A 17,434-nucleotide genomic window follows, 5' to 3' on the forward strand; every position below is an offset into this window, starting at 1 on the left:
TTAAAGTTAAAGTACCAATGATTGTCGCACACACACGAAGTGTGGCGAAATTATTCTCTGCATTTGACCCATCACCCTTGATCACCCCCTGGGAGGTGAGGGGAGCGTGAGCAGTAGCGGTGGCCGCACCCGGGAATCATTTTTGGTGATTTAACCCCCAATCCCAACCCTTGATGCTGAGTGTCAAGCAGGGAGGTAATGGGTCCCATAGTCTTTGGTATGACTCGGCTGGGGTTTGAACTCACAACCTACCGATCTCAGGGCGGACACTCTATCCACTAGGCCACTGAGTAGGTTTTATCCGATTATTAATTGTAATAATCGAAGTAATAATCGACAGATTAATCGATTATCAAATTAGTTGTTAGTTGCAGCCCTAGTATATATATATATATATATACACACACACACACATGTATGAATATATATACAAACGTACACGTGTATATACACATGTGTATACATATATATACACAGGAATAAGTACAACAGTTAAAAGTTAGTGCAAAGTTATAAAATACTTGCATTATTTTGTGACTTTAAAAAGTGTTTCCTTGTTCTAGTTTTCCTAAACGCAGGAACGATGTCAGGAATTCTGGCCCCATGACTCCCTGCTACCCCAACACCTGCCAGTCAGGGCTCTTTAAATTGTCTTCTCTCTACCGCCTTCCTCGGCAACATCTTAAAATTGTAAAAATCTTGTCCCGTGAAGTGGGATCATGTATCGACTTGTGAGAGTGCATCGTCAAATTCCCACCAGGCATTTAAATGTGTTGGGGCGGTATAGCTCGGTTGGTAGAGTGGCCGTGCCAGCAACTCGAGGGTTCCAGGTTCGATGCCCGCTTCCGCCATCCTATTATCTACCAGTGTCCTTGGGCAAGACACTTTACCCACCTGCTCCCAGTGCCACCCACACTGGTTTAATGGTAACTTAGATATTGGGTTTCACTATGTAAAAGCGCTTTGAGTCACTAGAGAAAAGCGCTATATAAATATAATTCACTTGTTGTGATTGTAATCCTCCCTTTCTCCCACAGCACAAGCCTGCTTGGTGAGCGCTTGGAGTTTCTGGAGCGGTTGTGCTGAGACGTGCCGGCCTTCCTTACGGCTCAGAATCCGTCAAGTGGAGGAGCGGCCCAGCAACAACGGAGAGTCCTGTCCCAGCCTGCAAGAAAGAGCCGGCTGCATGGACTACAGAGACCACCAAGGACAACCATGTGGACTCAGCTCAGGTAAGCACAAGTTACTGATGAGTAATTGTACTGTTCTTCATTATTATCATCATCATCATCAGGTCCTGCATTCATCACCAGCATGGAGTTTGGCAAAGGAAGACCCAAGCAGGACAGGAACGGAAGTCCTCTTGATCCAGGGTAGCTTTCATATGAAGTATCAGAAGTTATGTGCAGCACCACCCAGTGTTGTAACCAAGAAGCACAACAAAGGCCATTGTAAAATATATATATATGCTGGTCTGCCATCAGTTTCTGTGTGGAATTCTCCTTGGAGTCCCGCTCACCTCACTGCACGGTGGAGAACAGGCCACACACACACTGGATGCGCTACTTCACTGAGGGCTTTACCGTGTGTGTGGTGTGCCGCCCGCCCGCCATGAGCAACAGCAGCGGCGGTTGCCAAGGAGATGGGCAGGATGTGGACAGGTATGATGAGCAACTTTCAACATCCATGCTGCAGTCTGACTTAGAGTGTGTTGCAGCGAGGCGCTGCTGCGCTGGCAGGCGGTGGGTAACCCTCGATGCGGTGGAACATGGCGGAAAATCCAGAGGCGGCAGCAGTGCGACTGTCCACCACAGCACAGTTTCATCTTCATCTAATGACACACACATGTGTCACTTCTTCTTATCGACTCTTACTGGATGCTGCTCAGAATATATTCAGGGATGGGTCACTTTATTATGTACACCTGCTGTGCAGCTGTTCACCATTAAGCTAAGCATTATCTTAATGTACACAGCTCCTAAAAATGCTTCTTTCGTATTTTATTCATTTAAAAAAAAAAAGTTTCCATTTATTTGTCTGTATTTCAACATGAAAACAAACCATGTCTTTGTTTACAAATGACGCCCTCTAGTGGCAAGTACACCTACTACAGCAATAAAATATACTTGAATGGGTGCACTATTATTAAACACACAGATAGCATAATGTCTCTTCATACCTTTCCAACACAATTAACTTTTACTTTAAAGCTGTTGCAGCCGTGCTTAACGATGCTTGCCATTAAAACAGCCTTCCAGGTCCTTCTCAATTATGTAAAAACCTTTTGACAGCCCCATGAAAGTCACATGCACACATGCTGGGTGTGGTCGTTCGCCTTTCCAAAAGCTTGTGGGGCCAAATAGTTAACATCTTGCTGACATGGAATAGTCTCTGAACTTGACAGGTTCATACTTGTTAAAAATGACGCTGCTGTTGACGATGACACAAAATAAAATGCATTATGTGGTTGCAGTCAGCAGTGTTGCTGTGGATTGAAGCGGTTTGCAGTTAAAGGAGGCCATAATGTCAGCCAAGATAACCTTTGATACTCTTGATGTGTATTTATCATCTGTTGTATGAACTGAGTATGTACGATTAATTAACGACTTAATTGCCATAAGGTGCTACAGAAAAATACACATCTACAAATGATAAGCTTATCAATACGTACTGTGTTCAAATACATCTTCAGTCAACTTCATGGGCCTTTACTAGAACCCTCCAACGGTCCTTCAGCATGGTGCCCGTGCGGCCCTTAAAGTCGTCGTCCAACAAGATCTGAGCCCACTTTCCACTGCCGTGACGCATGACGCCATCTTTGAGTTTCTTGTCCAGCTCGGTGGTCCATTTCTAAAAAAAAAAAAAAAAGGCAAAACTAAGTATAAAGCAACATTTTGGTAATAAATGCTTTGAAGTGTCCAAACGAACCTGTTTCTTTGCCTTACTTGTAAACGAAGTGTTTGTTTCTGGAATAAAATAAATTACGTTGCTTTTTAACCAAACAATAGGTACATAGGACAATATCACACATACCTTTCACCACCAATGGTTTGACGCACTTTTTAGGATCTGCGTCCCACACACTTGCTTTAGTGGAGAAAAGTTTGCGTTTTGTCCTGTAAAAAGAATCATTTTTTTAATCTGTGCACTAAAATTAAACATATGCTGCTTTTCACTCGTTTGTAAGACAACACAGCATCCATCCAACCATCCATTTTCTACCGCTTGTCCCTTTCAGGGTCGCGGGGGGTGCTGGAGCCTAACTCAGCTGCATTCGGGCGGAAGGCGGGGTACACCCTGGACAAGTCGCCCCCTCATCACAGGGCCAACACAGATAGACAGACAACATTCACACACTAGAGCCAATTTAGTGTTGCCAATCAACCTATCCCCAGGTGCATGTCTTTGGAGGTGGGAGGAAGCCGGAGTACCCGGAGGGAACCCACGCAGTCACGGGGGGAACATGCAAACTCCACACAGAATGTCAATTGAAAATGGCATTATAGACTGCTCTCAATTGTGATCCCATTTAGTGGTACTATGGAACTTTTTTTTTTTATTAAAAAAACTTGTAACCAAAGATTTGCTGCAAATTCAGTTTTGCTCGCCTTTTATACAAGTACAAGGCACAAATCAGAAGTTTGGCTACGATAGGTGCAGGTAGCAATAATGCTGCTACTGGGACTCTCACCATATAACACATACTAATGGTAACATCTCATTTAGGGATGGGTACAGTTCACATTTGAACCGATACGGTGCCAATACCCGGTACCTGAGAATCAATACCAGTACTCAACGGTACCAATTTTTGGTACTTTTCTGTGTATTAATAGATTTTAATAATGACATCTAATTTGTTATTGCAACATTTAAAAATGGGCAGATTATAACATATAACATCAATTATAGTTGCAGAGTGGTGTGTTCGCTAGTCAGTTCAGTCTTTGCTAAATCTAGTCTTTTGTTGCGCCCTACAAAGCATTAATACTTTAAGGATTCTATTTATTACCCTACAGTTGTTGGATTGTAACGTGCATCTTAGTCATAGTCACAATTTTAGAGGTGTTAACATCGCTAATGCTAATCAGTAGCATGTCATTAGCAAATCTAATGTATGTTAGCATCAAGTGAGCGCACTTTTGGAAAAGTGGAACCTTACTTTACTTACATTGGAGCGTTTCTTGAGTCAATTACTTTGTTGGCATTAGAAATTGCAACATAACCTGCAGGTAGTTTGGCATAGTCTGCTCTCAGTGCTGCTAGAGTGATCGCCAAGTGCAAAAAGCCTGCCAAGTCGGGCAACCCAGCGTGAAGTTACATGCCATAACATGATACTGTTGAATTTTACGTGAATTGGTGCAAAAAAAGTACCGATTCGGATCCAGCCCAAATCTCAAAATGGCAATACTGCAATGATCTATATCCTCATAAGCTACAATGCCTGTGTGTTTATAGTGTGAAAGAAAAACATCATACACACACACTCCTTATCACAGAAAAGCCAAAGTGATTTACAGTTTTGATTTCAACGACGCCGATGTGTCTTTAAGTACAACTTCACTACTCAAGTCTGCTATATGTCGCCTTTGCCCCCATTTGTGACTTCAGCCATTCGCATGAAGAATGGCTGAACATTGAGACGCTAGCTGCTGGCTGACCAATATCACTGCGTGTTGTGTTAATACCGTAAACGTGTCGGCAACTGTGTCTATCCTTGACCACAAGCGGGCGTTACAAAGTAAAACCATGAAGCCACTCACCGATGATGAACATTTAAAGTACTTTACAGCAGCTACACTTTAATAATAAAAACATCCGCGGCGAGAGCATATGATATAATATCGCATTATTAAATATCGGCATAGTTCCTCATTGATAGATTGTCACCCTCTTATTGTAGATATGAGCATTTGAGGTGTTGTAAAAAGAGAACACACTATGTCACTTTGATACCTTCTATGCAATGAAAATGCTAAACTATCTGAGCTAAACATTATACAGAACAAATGTGTGTAATAATATATATTTTAGTAATAAATAGATATTGTTTTTACAATATACCAAGGCAGTAAATGCCCACTGGACGCAAGTGGTACACCCCGGTCTTTCAGTATTGATATTTCCGCTTGATAAAATAGACAAGTAATAAATAATGAACTGTACCGGACTTTGTCCTTCTGTAAGAGCAGCGTGTCCTCCATAGAGTCCATGCTTTTGTCCTCCTTGCTCGTGGACACCAATTTTATGGACAGTAGTTCTGTTGGCAAAATGTTAAAAAAAAAATGGTGGTTATTAAAGTTAGACCGAAGGAGAAACAACTTCAGTAAATGATACTACCTTGCACTGATATATTTGGAAGGCAAACGCGCGGCGTCTTGAGGGCGAACTGAAGATGGTGCTTTGTTCCGCTGCAAGAAGGAAATACATAACCAAATATTGCAAACTAGATAGCATTTGAAGTGGCATAAATGCTGATTTCTTACTTTGTCTTTTCCTGCTCTGAGGTGTTCTTCTTTGAGGGAGCTTTGACCTCTGTTGCCATGGCGTCCTTAGCAGCCCCACTCTGGATTGTCTTTATGGCTTCCTGATATGACACACAGTATAAATGATGTCGCCTCATACATTTCCAACACTATTAACTTTTGCATTAGAGGCATTGAAACCGTGCCAAATGAGGACAGACCAATGAGTCTTGCCATTAAAAAAGCCTTCCAGGTCCTTCTCAATTATGTAAAAACATTCCTTTGACACCCGATGAAAAAGAGACCAAGGCCATGCTTGGTGTGGTCGTTTGCCCTTCCAAAAAACAGGGAGGCCAAATATTCAATTAAACGACGCAAGAGTAATATTATTGTGTCATAAAAGTAATTCCAAAAGTTTGCTGCATAATTGATCAATTAATCTAATCCAATCCAAATGATTGATTATAAAGATTTGTTTTGCAAGATGGAGTGCACTACCTGACTGCAACCAGCAGAGGCACTGTTGAGTCGACAAGGCTGCTGCCCTTTACTACAAAGCACTTTATATTTCATTACCAAAACTGCTGTCAAAATAAAAAATATCTGGAGGAAAATGTTTTCCTAATATTTTTTGCCATTTGAAATAAATGTAAAATGTTTATTATAATATTTTAAAACTATTTAGCATGTCTTTTAATCCCCACAGGGAAATGACTTAAATAGGTCATAATATGATATTTAATCTACATTTAAAAGACTTCCCCGTGGTGTGCAAACCATGTGATAGTGGTGCTTTGGTCACAATTTTGCATCTTTTTTTACATGCGGAAGACCTCCAGCAGGCTCTGATTGCTTCCCCGCCTGTCAGCCATGTTTGTAGTTTTAGTAGTACGCTTCTGTACCGAAAAATACCATGAATGAGAACTAAACGCTACTTTTTAACGCGGTTCAATACGTGTCTGTTAAAGTGAACTAAGCACCTGTTGTTTCAAGCTAGCTTAGCATTAGCATGTTTACTTGTCCCTTGCTGCTCTCTTGCTCCATGTGTCGCATTTTCATCCTTTCTCCAGTTCCACAGTGATATTAAAACTTGTAAGAAATGTATTTTATTTGCCACAATTGTGGTGATATTAACTTAGAGTAGCAGCTCTGCATATAGTATGAACATACACAAACAGCTAACTATATTGTAGCTGCTAGCAGCCTTCGTCGCCTCGCCTGTTAAACATACTAAGCTGCAGGGATGAGCCATAAATGATCATTTTTTGTGATCAGTATTGAAAAGCATTGATTGTCATCTGGCGATCACAAACTTTTCCACAGAAATCGGTCAATAATAATCAGTGGCCGAACGATTAGAACACAGTGGCATATCTTTTTTGTGAGCGTCCATCTTTTCTCCACGCATTGACGCAAGGTACATGACATCCCTACTGTCTACTACTGCGGTATCTTCTAACACAGCGGTCCCCAACCACCGGTCCGTGACGCATTTGCTATAGGGCTGCACAGAAACATTTAAGAGAGATGTATATTACAACTTCTGATAGGAAGTTGTCATTTCTTATAGTACATGGGACAATGCACATTAATGAACATATAAAATGTTAATGTGCCAGATTGTAGCCAAAGGCTAATTTGCATTTGCAGGGTCATTGTATACAGCAGGGGTTCTTAACCTTTTTTACCTCGGGCCCCAATTTTTCCACTACAGGGAGGCCCAGCCACTCCAATATTAACACTGAGTAACACTCAGCAATTGAACATGCAAAATGATGGTTCTGACATGAACCTTCCTGGCAAATTTCTGAACAGCTGACATTTTCCTTTTTGTTTCTACCTTAGTGGATTCTGCCTTGGATTTTATAGCCAATTTCTGTCTCTTCGACTCCTTCTCAACTTCTAACTGCTCCAAATGCAAAAATCAGAAAGAGTACAAGCAATGTTTATTCTATTAGCTAACTTTCTTTATCTGAACAGCTATTTGTGATTTATAGCATGAAATAAATATATTGCAGTCATGTTGTTTATGTTTCAAAATGATTCAACAATTCAATGTCAAAATATAAACAGTAGAAATACTGAACAAAATGTCAGCGACGGTCTCGTTCTAAAACACCAATAAAAATGAAATTTAGCATTTAGACAGGCTATACTGTAGCAAAAGTCATCACATGTCTGCCACAATCATGTGTGTTCTTAAATGTGTATTCCACGTCTTCCATGTCGAGAGCAGTTTTGATTTGGGCTTACATGGTAAACAACTAAAATTAATGTTTTATCCAGACTAGAGATGTCCCGATCCGATATTTGGATCGGATCGGCTGCCGATATTTGCTAAAAATTGCGTATCGGCAAGGCATGGGAAAATGCCGATCCAGATCCAGTTTAAAAAAAAACTCCGGTCCGTGTTTTCCAACGCACCGATTTAAATAATACATTCCACTTTTCTGCTGCTCCCTAATTTCCGTTCCGCATTTTCCAGCACACCTTCAACACATCCACAGGTCTGTGAATTCTCAAGCAGTTGCTTTTAGCTGCTGGCATTACACGACAGGCTCTTCTCACTCTTTCCTGTGTCTCCCTCTCACAGACAGCGAGCGCACCTTCTTACACACGTCACATACTGTCACGACACACGTCACATACTGTCACGTCATACGTCACACACGTATACGCCCTCTCCCAGCAGAGAGGTAGCAGCATGGCTAACGTTAGCTGTGATGCTAGCGCAGCCGTGCGAGCAACGCTCCCTCTAAGGTGCTCGCCTGTGCAATTGCGCACTGTTTAAGCGTCCTCTGCGCATAGCAAATCTATGCCACGCACAAAATCAAATAAAAAAATAAGCGCATAACAATTTTCGACACACGGACACGACAGAGAAAACAGTTTTCGTCATCATTGTTCAAATATTGCGACGTCTGTCGAGACGCTTATCTCCATTCGGTGCCACACGCCCACACCATCAAAATGCAGAGGCAAAAATTTCCACATCAACACCGTATGAAAAAATTTGTGATTTTTTTAGTTGTGATTTCCTTCTCTGCATGAAAGTTTAAAGGTAGTATATATTAATGCAGTATGAAGAAGAATGTTTTAATGTAGACATGCAAGCCTTGAAAGACAATTTTGAAAATCAAGACTACATTTCCTGCAAATGGGTGCATTTCTACCCTATATTTTAACTTTAGATTTATTCTCATATCAAACTCTTTTGGCTGTCTTTTTGACACTTACATCCGGCGCCCCCCTCCACACCCTGGATTATAAATAATGTAAATAATTCAATGTGATTATCTTGTGTGATGACTGTATTATGATGATAGTATATATCTGATAGTATATATCTGTATCATGAATCAATTTAAGTGGACCCCGACTTAAACAAGTTGAAAAACTTATTCGGGTGTTACCATTTAGTGGTCAATTGTACGGAATATGTACTTCACTGTGCAACCTACTAATAAAAGTCTCAATCAATCAATCAAAACACATAGAATCATCATACTGCTGTGATTATATGCATCAAGTGTTCATTCAAGGCTAAGGCAAAATATTGAGATATATATAGTGTATCGCAATATGGCCTTAAAATATCACAATATTAAAAAAAGGCCATATCGCCCAGCCCTAGTTCAATGATGCCATTTCTGTTTGTCATGTATAATTTTGTCTATTTTGTTTTTATCCTTGAATAAACAGGTCAGTTTCTTGTTACCAACCATTGTGTATTATTCAAACTCCCCTAATTCAGCTGGCTAGTTGTTATCAAGAGTACTAAAACCCTTTCAACATGATTCTGACAACTAAGTAGGCTAAATAACTTTAAACTTTAATACATGCTCGGATAGGCCAGTATCGGTCAGTATCGGTATCGGATCGGAAATGCAAAAACAATATCGGTATCGGATCGGAAGTGCAAAAACCTGGATCGGGACATCCCTAATCCAGACATACACATTTGTCCAAATGTGGCCAAGTAGACGCATTGTGAGTTTCCTGGACGTTGTCTACATCGCTAAAAGAAAAATCTAAGGAAGAGAATCCCTCTGCCATCTTCCACTAGTTTGTTTAAATATATAAATCGCCCGCTTGAAAATTCCCTCTTCTCTTCTCCGACTCTCTCGTCATTTGGGATGTGCACGCTGTTGTGATTTCCCTTCCTGGTTCGATGACCCGCCCTATCTTGCTTCTGATTGGCCTGTCCGTAATGTTTTGCCCTAATCTTAACTAATCGTTTGCTCATCATAGTAAACCAACCAACCAATCATGGATTTTCTTATACATAAACCAACCAATCATCATTGATGTTTCCCGTATATTTTGTCCCGTGCCTGTGGAGTTGCTTTGCTGCATAGCTTCGATTTTGAAGTTAATCATTTTTAATAGAAAACAGTAGTTTTTACCACTGCAGCCACAAACCGGAATGGATTATCAAAAACCATACTCATTACGGGAAAATCGTAGTTGTTGGCAGGTATGGCAAAGAGACGTATCAAGATTTTAACACACCCCGGCCAAGTCATACCAAAGACTATACAAATGGGACCCATGACCTCCCTGCTTGGCACTCAGCATCAAGGGTTGGAATTGAGGGTTAAATCACCAAAAATGATTCCCGGGCACGGCCACCGCTGCTGCTCACTGCTCCCCTCACCTCCCAGGGGGTGAGGGTGATGGGTCAAATACAGAGGATAATCTCACCACACCTAGTGTGTGTGTGACAATCATTGGTACATTGTAGGTTGGGAAAAACGGAATGCATTTTTAAAATATTTTTACAGAGATAAAAAAAGACGGATTTCCGACTAAAGATGGAAAAATCACATGTCTGAATGGTTAAGAAACACTGCCATATAGTATATGCCATCAACGTGCCGGGACCATGTCTTCACAAAGAAGGCTCCCACTACTTCAGCGTTATAGTGAGTTGATTTTTATGCTAATTTTTTCCTTTTTTTAAAAAAAATCTGCCACAAGTAAAAAGCCAGTCCGTGTAAATAATGCATACATTAAACCGGTGGAGAATAGGTTGGGGAACCCTATTCTAACAGACATTTCCGGCATGTTTAATCGAGATATTTGTGGCAAACAGTCGATCACCGTGATCAAACTCAAATTAATCACGATCATATAGTCGCCCAGCTCTACCGGGATATGAAATGTTCATATTGTTATATCCCAATTCTGTACATTAATTTAGTCAAATGCTCATTATCAGTGATGAAGGTAGACAATTCAAATTGACAAATCCATCCATCCATGTGGGATCTGAGTCAAGGATGTTGTTGTGGCTTGTGCAGCCCTTTGAGACACGAGTGATTAAGGGCTATATAAGTAAACTTTGATTGATTGATTTTCTACTGCTTATCCCTCTCGGGGTCGCTGGAGCCTATCCCAGCTGCACTTAGCAAAAGGCGGGGTACACTCTGGACAAGTCGCCACCTCACCGCAGGGCCAACCCACCGCAGGGCCAACCCAGATAGACAATCATTCACAGTCCCACATTAAGGACAATTTAGTGTTGCCAATCAGCCTATCCCTATGCATGTCCTTGAATGAAAATGGCAGAAAACAACATGAGTCAGCTCACCTTAAAAAGATAGCCAGACGAATTCTTGGCCAGGTAGGTGTCCAAATATGACTGCACAGACTCCAGTAGTCGACTGAAGCTGAAACTGGTGAAGAATGGATGGTAGGTGTCCATCTGTGCAACTATGGCGGAAAGTTTGGCTACCAGTTTCTGTTTGGGGAAGATGACACTCGTTATTAAACATTCTATTCCAGTGAGAATATGACACGATAATAGGTAATATGCTGACCTCCGGGATTTCAGCATATTCATCAAACCACTTGAGAGCGCAGTTCGCTGATGTTTTTTTTACCTTTTTCCAAGCACACAGCTACAGTCTAAGAAAAAGCAAACTTGCTGAAGACATAGCATTTAGATTACACAACTTTATTGTAACTTTAAATGTTAAGCCAAGCAAATTAATGAATGCTGTACCTTTACAAACATGTGTACAATAATGATATACCAGTGTCACAATAGACTTTTTTTTTTGCATCTACTACTCATCCATCCATTTTCTACCGCTTGTCTCGTTCGGGGTTGCGGGGGTGCTGAAGCCTAGCCCGGCTGCACTCGGGCGGAAGTACAAGTTTTTTGTGTATTTACACTTGTCAGCCCTTTTCAAAATCTAGTCATGCACTTTTACTAAACTTAATGTAGCTGAATATAAAAGAAAAATATGTGCCTGCAAACAGCAGGACAACCACCTGTTGGTAAATGTAGCAGATATTGTGATCAATTATTTAGGTGTTTTGCCAAGGTCTTGCATCATTAAAGGGGAACTGCACTTTTTTGGAATTTTGCCTATCATCCACATTCTTTGTGTGAGACAAGAACACACGTCTTTCTCTATTTTGTGTATTCTAAATTTGGGGTCCCTAACCTTTTTTGCATTAGTGACGGTTTAATATAGTCATTATTTTCACGGAGTGGCCTTCAACTTGTGGCAGATAAATACAACAAATATAAGTGCATGAAAAATACAACTCACCATAACACTGATTGAGTGGGAGCTCCGGGCTTGTTTCTTTGCGATGAGATAGTCCTCGGCAGGTTGATGGTATATACACCATCAACCTGACGGAGACTGCAGATGGAAATGAGCTTTTGGCTACAATCTGCCACATTTATTTTTATTATTGTGCATTGTCCATCTAACAAATGGCGACTTCCTATCAGGAGTTTTATTAGACATCTACGAACAAGCTGATTGGCGTGTGTAATGGGACAGGCGAAAGTTAAGTTGGAGAAAATGCAGCAGTTTATAAATTATTCAATGTGCCTGTGTGCCCGGTAGCAAATGCCGGTGGTTGGGGACCACTGTTCTAAATAGTAAAATACAGCTTGTACAATTATGGCCAAAAATATTGGCACCCCTGCATTTCTGTCAGATAATGCACCACTTCTCCCAGAAAATTGTTGAAATTACAAATGCTTTGGTATTCAAATGTGTATTTATTGGCACATTTTCAAAATTGTAAGAAATAGTTGTATTCTAAGCATGAGATGTGTTTTATTTTGATATCAAAAAGTAAATGCCATGGTTTTTTTTTTACATTGTGTTTTTTTCATGTCACAAAGGTATTACTTCAAAAACCATTCATGTGAAAGTATTTTGTAAATGTTTTATTGTGTATAGTTAATTCCTATGACAGATTTTTGCTCAAACTCTTAATGGATTTTTCCTGATACAGCATCTACATGTACATTAATGTACATAACTTAAAACAATAAATAATAATAAAAAAACAAACTACCTCTATCAAAATGTAAAAATAGAGATAAATCATCATGTAATGACAACAAGCTGACAAGTTGATATTGTTAAAGAATTAAAAAAAAACTAATATTTGTCTTAAGATATATGGATAACGTTTATCTATAGCCTTTGTATTAGACAAATTACATGATGGTTCACACCCCAACACTGCTTTACCTAACAATCAGTAATCATGATTTCAGTACTGGTAACAATAATTGTAATTATTACTTTGGCCATAATTGGCAGCCCTAGATCTCATAAATGAACACTATTTTTTATCTATATGGAGAAAAAGTGCAGTTATGTCTTATGGCTATCAGGTGCATGCTTTGTAGCCCCTGCCTCAAAAGAAAATAATGTTTGCCTCGATGCCCTAAAATATGAGCCCTCCTTTAAGGCAACGCTTTCCTTGACCTTAAAAGGTTAAAATTTGAGGCCTGCTACACTCACTCTCACTTGTTTTAATGCACTCTAGCTGCTTGACCATCGCGTGAATTAAGCCCCGAAGAAGAAAAACAGACGTGACGTCATATGCAACCCTCATATACAAGCAATATGGGCTGGACGTAGGGCTGGGCGATATAGCGATATACTCGATATATCGCGGGTTTGTCTCTGTGCGATATAGAAAATGACTATATTGTGATATTCGAGTATACGTTCTCACGCAGTTGCTTTTAGCTGCGGGGCATTCAACTGCATGCGTTTCTCACTCTTTACTGTCTCTCCTTCTCACAGAGACTTAAAACAAGCGCACCTTCTTACATACGTCACATACTGTCACGTGAGCAACGTCACACGCTCCTGCTGAGCAGACAGGTAGCGACATGGTAACGTTAGCTGTGATGCTAACAGCTATCGGTGTGGTTTGAGTGGTAATACGAGAGAAAGAAGGTGCGACACTGGTAGCAAATGGAGGAATAATTAATTCCCAAGAAAAACAGCACGGGGTCCATCGTCTGACGGTGGTTTGGCTTCAAGCAGGAATATGTCTTTACATGTCAACCTCGTCATGTACGTTGTGTCCTGAGCAAGACACTTCACCCTTGCTCCTGATGGGTGCTGGTAGCGCCTTGCATGGCAGCTCCCTCCATCAGTGTGTGAATGTGTGTGTGAATGGGTAAATGTGGAAGTAGTGTCAAAGCGCTTTGAGTACCTTGAAGGTAGAAAAGCGCTATACAAGTACAACCCATTTATCATTATAACATCTCCGTTCGGTGCCACACCAACTAAATGCCGAAGCAACTATTTCCACATCAACACCGTAGGACATATACTATTTGATATGCAGCTCATTTTTATGTTACACATATTGAAATATCTTGCGTGTCATCATGCACAAAAGTGCGCTTTATTTGTTTTAAACTATTGTAGTGGCGTTCTGTACAAAAAGTGCACTTTAGTTTAGTGTTGTTTTGAAATGTCATCTTAGTGACATGCACAGAAGTGCACATATTGCTTGTTTTAAAATGTCTCTGACAATCTTGCACTTTCTGTTTTGGAAATGACATGAATGTTTGTGCCACTGCTTAATAACTGTTTAATAAATACAGTTTTGCTAAATTGACTTAATTGTGATTTGCCTCTCTGCATGAAAGTGTAAAATGAGCATATATTAATGCAGTATGAACAAGAATGTTTTAATGTAGACACAGAATCAGCATATTGCTGTGATTATATGTATCAAGTGTTCATTCAAGGCTAAGGCAAAATATCGAGATATATATTGTGTATCGCGATATGGCCTTAAAATATCGAGATATTTAAAAAAAAAAGGCCATATCGCCCAGCCCTAGCTGGACATGATGGTTAGATACAAGAAGGACATTGATGTTACCTGCACCTTATGTAACATGCATCCAGAGACTGTTAACCACTTGTTTTGGACTTGTGAAAGCACTCGATCACTATGGCAGGGCATCTGTCGTTTCATCCTGGACAATATTCATGACAAATGTGTGCTTTGTTTTAAAGATGTGCTATTTGGATATACACAGTATGAGGGAAAAAAATGAATTTTACCTTTGCAACCTCATTTTCTAGTGGCTAAGTTTTATATTCATAAATGTAAGTTTCTCAATACCCGACCTGTTTTTTGTGACTTTAAAAAACAATTAGAACTTTACTTTAAAACGATTTCTACCTCTAACAACCAAAAAGCTGTGAAAACTATGATGCTGTGCTCCAAATTAGGATTATTTACAGAATTTGTGTGAGCCTATGGCTTTACACTTTGTTACATATATATATTTTGCATTCTACTTTAGTTGCTTTATTGAGTTTACAACCCCGTGGCGCTGTTTTGTACTTGTTTTGATTATTAATGTTTATTTGATTGTTTGTAAATGTTGAAAATTATATAATGTAAAAAAAAAATGGGCTGGTCGTCATACCCGGATGTTCCACTTCCTCCGTGCTTACCTGAATCATCAGGAGAACGGCGATGTTTTCAAATAAACTGTCGTCTCCCACGGCGTCTTTGAGTTCAAGCCACACTTTGGTCGCAGATACGAGCGGCATCACATTGTCGTCATCTTCAACGTGTGCGTCTTCATTGGAAGACAACCAGGTTAAAGAACAATAAAATGCGACACGAAGCGATGCTTTGCTTACCCATCTTCTTTCCCTGCATGACTCCAGCGAGAAAGTCACAGATTCTACTTTTCTCGTCTGACATTTCTCCTGTAAGCGAGACCTGCCGAGAAAAGCCTGAGGAATAACATACGTAAAGTGAGCCTCTGGGTAAAGTTGGTGTTAACGTTATGAGCTCAGCGACCAACTTACACTTGTAAGTAGAAATGGCGTCTTTTAACGCCTCGTGGTTTCCTTCCTTAAAACGACGACACAAACTTACAAAAAGGAAGTCTAGAATCCACTGAGAGGCGACAAGTGTTGCCTGGTTGAAGCAGTCATCGTTAGTCACAAAAGTGTGACTTTTATCGCTATCTTGCACTTCCATGTTGGCCATTTCCCTGTTTGCGTCTTTGTGATTGTTTGAATTGCCGCGAACGTCACGAACCGCTGCGCCCACGCATCAAGTGGGGAAAAAAACAACAGCGCCTCTAGAGTATGGGAGAGTAACTGTACAACTTAAACAGTATTATATATTGGTTACTCACCTGTAGCACACATTTATAAATAAATTAAATCAAAATTTTAACGGTAACCAGTAACCGTCTGGAATTTTAAGACGGTTTATCATTATACCGTTTACAGTCACATCCCTATTTACCACTATCCATGTGTGAATGTGGAGCGAATGAAGGATGGGTTCTCCTGAGAACCCATTTATGGCTTTGATTGTCTAAAAAAGCGTTACATAAATATACTATAATATTATTATTATTATTATTTTTTATTATTTTTAAGAACTAGGGTTGTCACAATACCAGAATTTCAGTAATCGATACCGATCCATAGGGCAGCACGGTGGAAGAGGGGTTAGTGCGTCTGCCTCACAATACAAAGGTGCTGAGTAGTCTGAGGTTCAATCCCAGGCTCGGGATCTTTCTGTGTGGAGTTTGCATGTTCTCCCCGTGACTGCGTGGGTTCCCTCCGGGTACTCCGGCTTCCTCCCACCTCCAAAAACATGCACCTGGGGATAAATTGATTGGCAACACTAAATTGGCCCTAGAGTGTGAATGTGAGTGTGAATGTTGTCTGTCTATCTGTGTTGGCCCTGCGATGAGGTGGCGACTTGTCCAGGGTGTACCCCGCCTTCCGCCCGATTGTAGCTGAGATAGGCTCCAGCGCCCCCCGCTACCCCAAAGGGAATAAGCGGTAGAAAATGGATGGATGGATACCGATCCATGTGAATTTCCACAATTTTCTAAAACATGGTTAATAAACAAAACAAAACTACCGGTATACCTACCGTATTTTCCGCACTATAAGGCGCACCTAAAAACCAAAAATTTTCTCAAAAGCTGACAGTTCGCCTTATAATCCGGTGCGCCTTATATATGGACCAATATTGAGCCACAACGGGTCTCGCAACTACGGGATGCATAACGTAACCCCAGCCTCTACTGTAGCGTCTATTTTATGCGCCTTATAATGCGGTGCGCCTTATATATGAACACAGTTTTAAAATAGGCCATTCATTGAAGCCTTATAGTGCGGAAAATACGGTGTATACTACTTAAATTAAACTAACAAACTGAAGTATTTGAAATGTTTTTACACATAATTTAAATTGCAGTAGCAGTTGCCACAAGTCAGGAAACTTACACTATATTGCCAAAAGTATTTGGCCCTCATCCAAATGATGAGAATCAGGTGTCCTAATCACTTGGATTTTATACCCACAGGGGTATAAAATCAAGCACTTAGGCATGGATACTATTTCTACAAACATTTGTGAAAGAATGGGCCGCTCTCAGGAGCTCAGTGATTTCCAGTGTGGAACTGTACTGTAATATTTTTTGTTAAAATAAAGCCAATAATGCCAATTTTTGTGGTCCCCTCTATTGAGAAAAGTACCGAAATACATTTTGGTACCTGTATCGGTACCAAAATACTGGTATCGGGACAACCCATATATATATATATATATATATATATATATATATATATATATATATATATATATATGCTAATGCTAGAATATTGTGCCTGGTTTAAGTGAAGAATACA

The 17,434-nt window shown here is 40.3% G+C and overlaps 2 protein-coding genes across 3 annotated transcripts in view; one reads left to right on the forward strand and one right to left on the reverse strand.

The window, feature by feature from the left end:
- Positions 1-2,927, forward strand: part of LOC133609642 (somatomedin-B and thrombospondin type-1 domain-containing protein) — a 27,519-nt gene extending 24,592 nt beyond the window's left edge. For both annotated transcript variants that reach the window (XM_072913502.1, XM_061965430.1), the window contains 4 exons: positions 1,038-1,232; positions 1,295-1,373; positions 1,485-1,661; positions 1,718-2,927. In XM_072913502.1, the coding sequence (XP_072769603.1) occupies positions 1,038-1,232; positions 1,295-1,373; positions 1,485-1,661; positions 1,718-1,835 (569 nt within the window). In that variant the 3' untranslated portion in view covers positions 1,836-2,927. The remainder of the gene's footprint in view (positions 1-1,037; positions 1,233-1,294; positions 1,374-1,484; positions 1,662-1,717) is intronic.
- terf1 (telomeric repeat binding factor (NIMA-interacting) 1) lies at positions 2,689-15,844 on the reverse strand. Its single transcript, XM_061965428.2, is given in 12 exon segments — positions 2,689-2,850; positions 2,929-2,966; positions 3,034-3,116; positions 5,167-5,260; positions 5,341-5,411; positions 5,487-5,587; positions 11,059-11,208; positions 11,288-11,347; positions 11,349-11,375; positions 15,221-15,348; positions 15,413-15,508; positions 15,584-15,844. Coding segments are annotated over 12 exon segments (1,194 nt in total). The 5' UTR covers positions 15,768-15,844.
- Between the last annotated feature and the right edge of the window lie 1,590 nt (positions 15,845-17,434).

Source organism: Nerophis lumbriciformis, linkage group LG07, assembly GCF_033978685.3.
Source record: "Nerophis lumbriciformis linkage group LG07, RoL_Nlum_v2.1, whole genome shotgun sequence".
In the NCBI taxonomy this organism is placed as follows: domain Eukaryota; kingdom Metazoa; phylum Chordata; class Actinopteri; order Syngnathiformes; family Syngnathidae; genus Nerophis; species Nerophis lumbriciformis.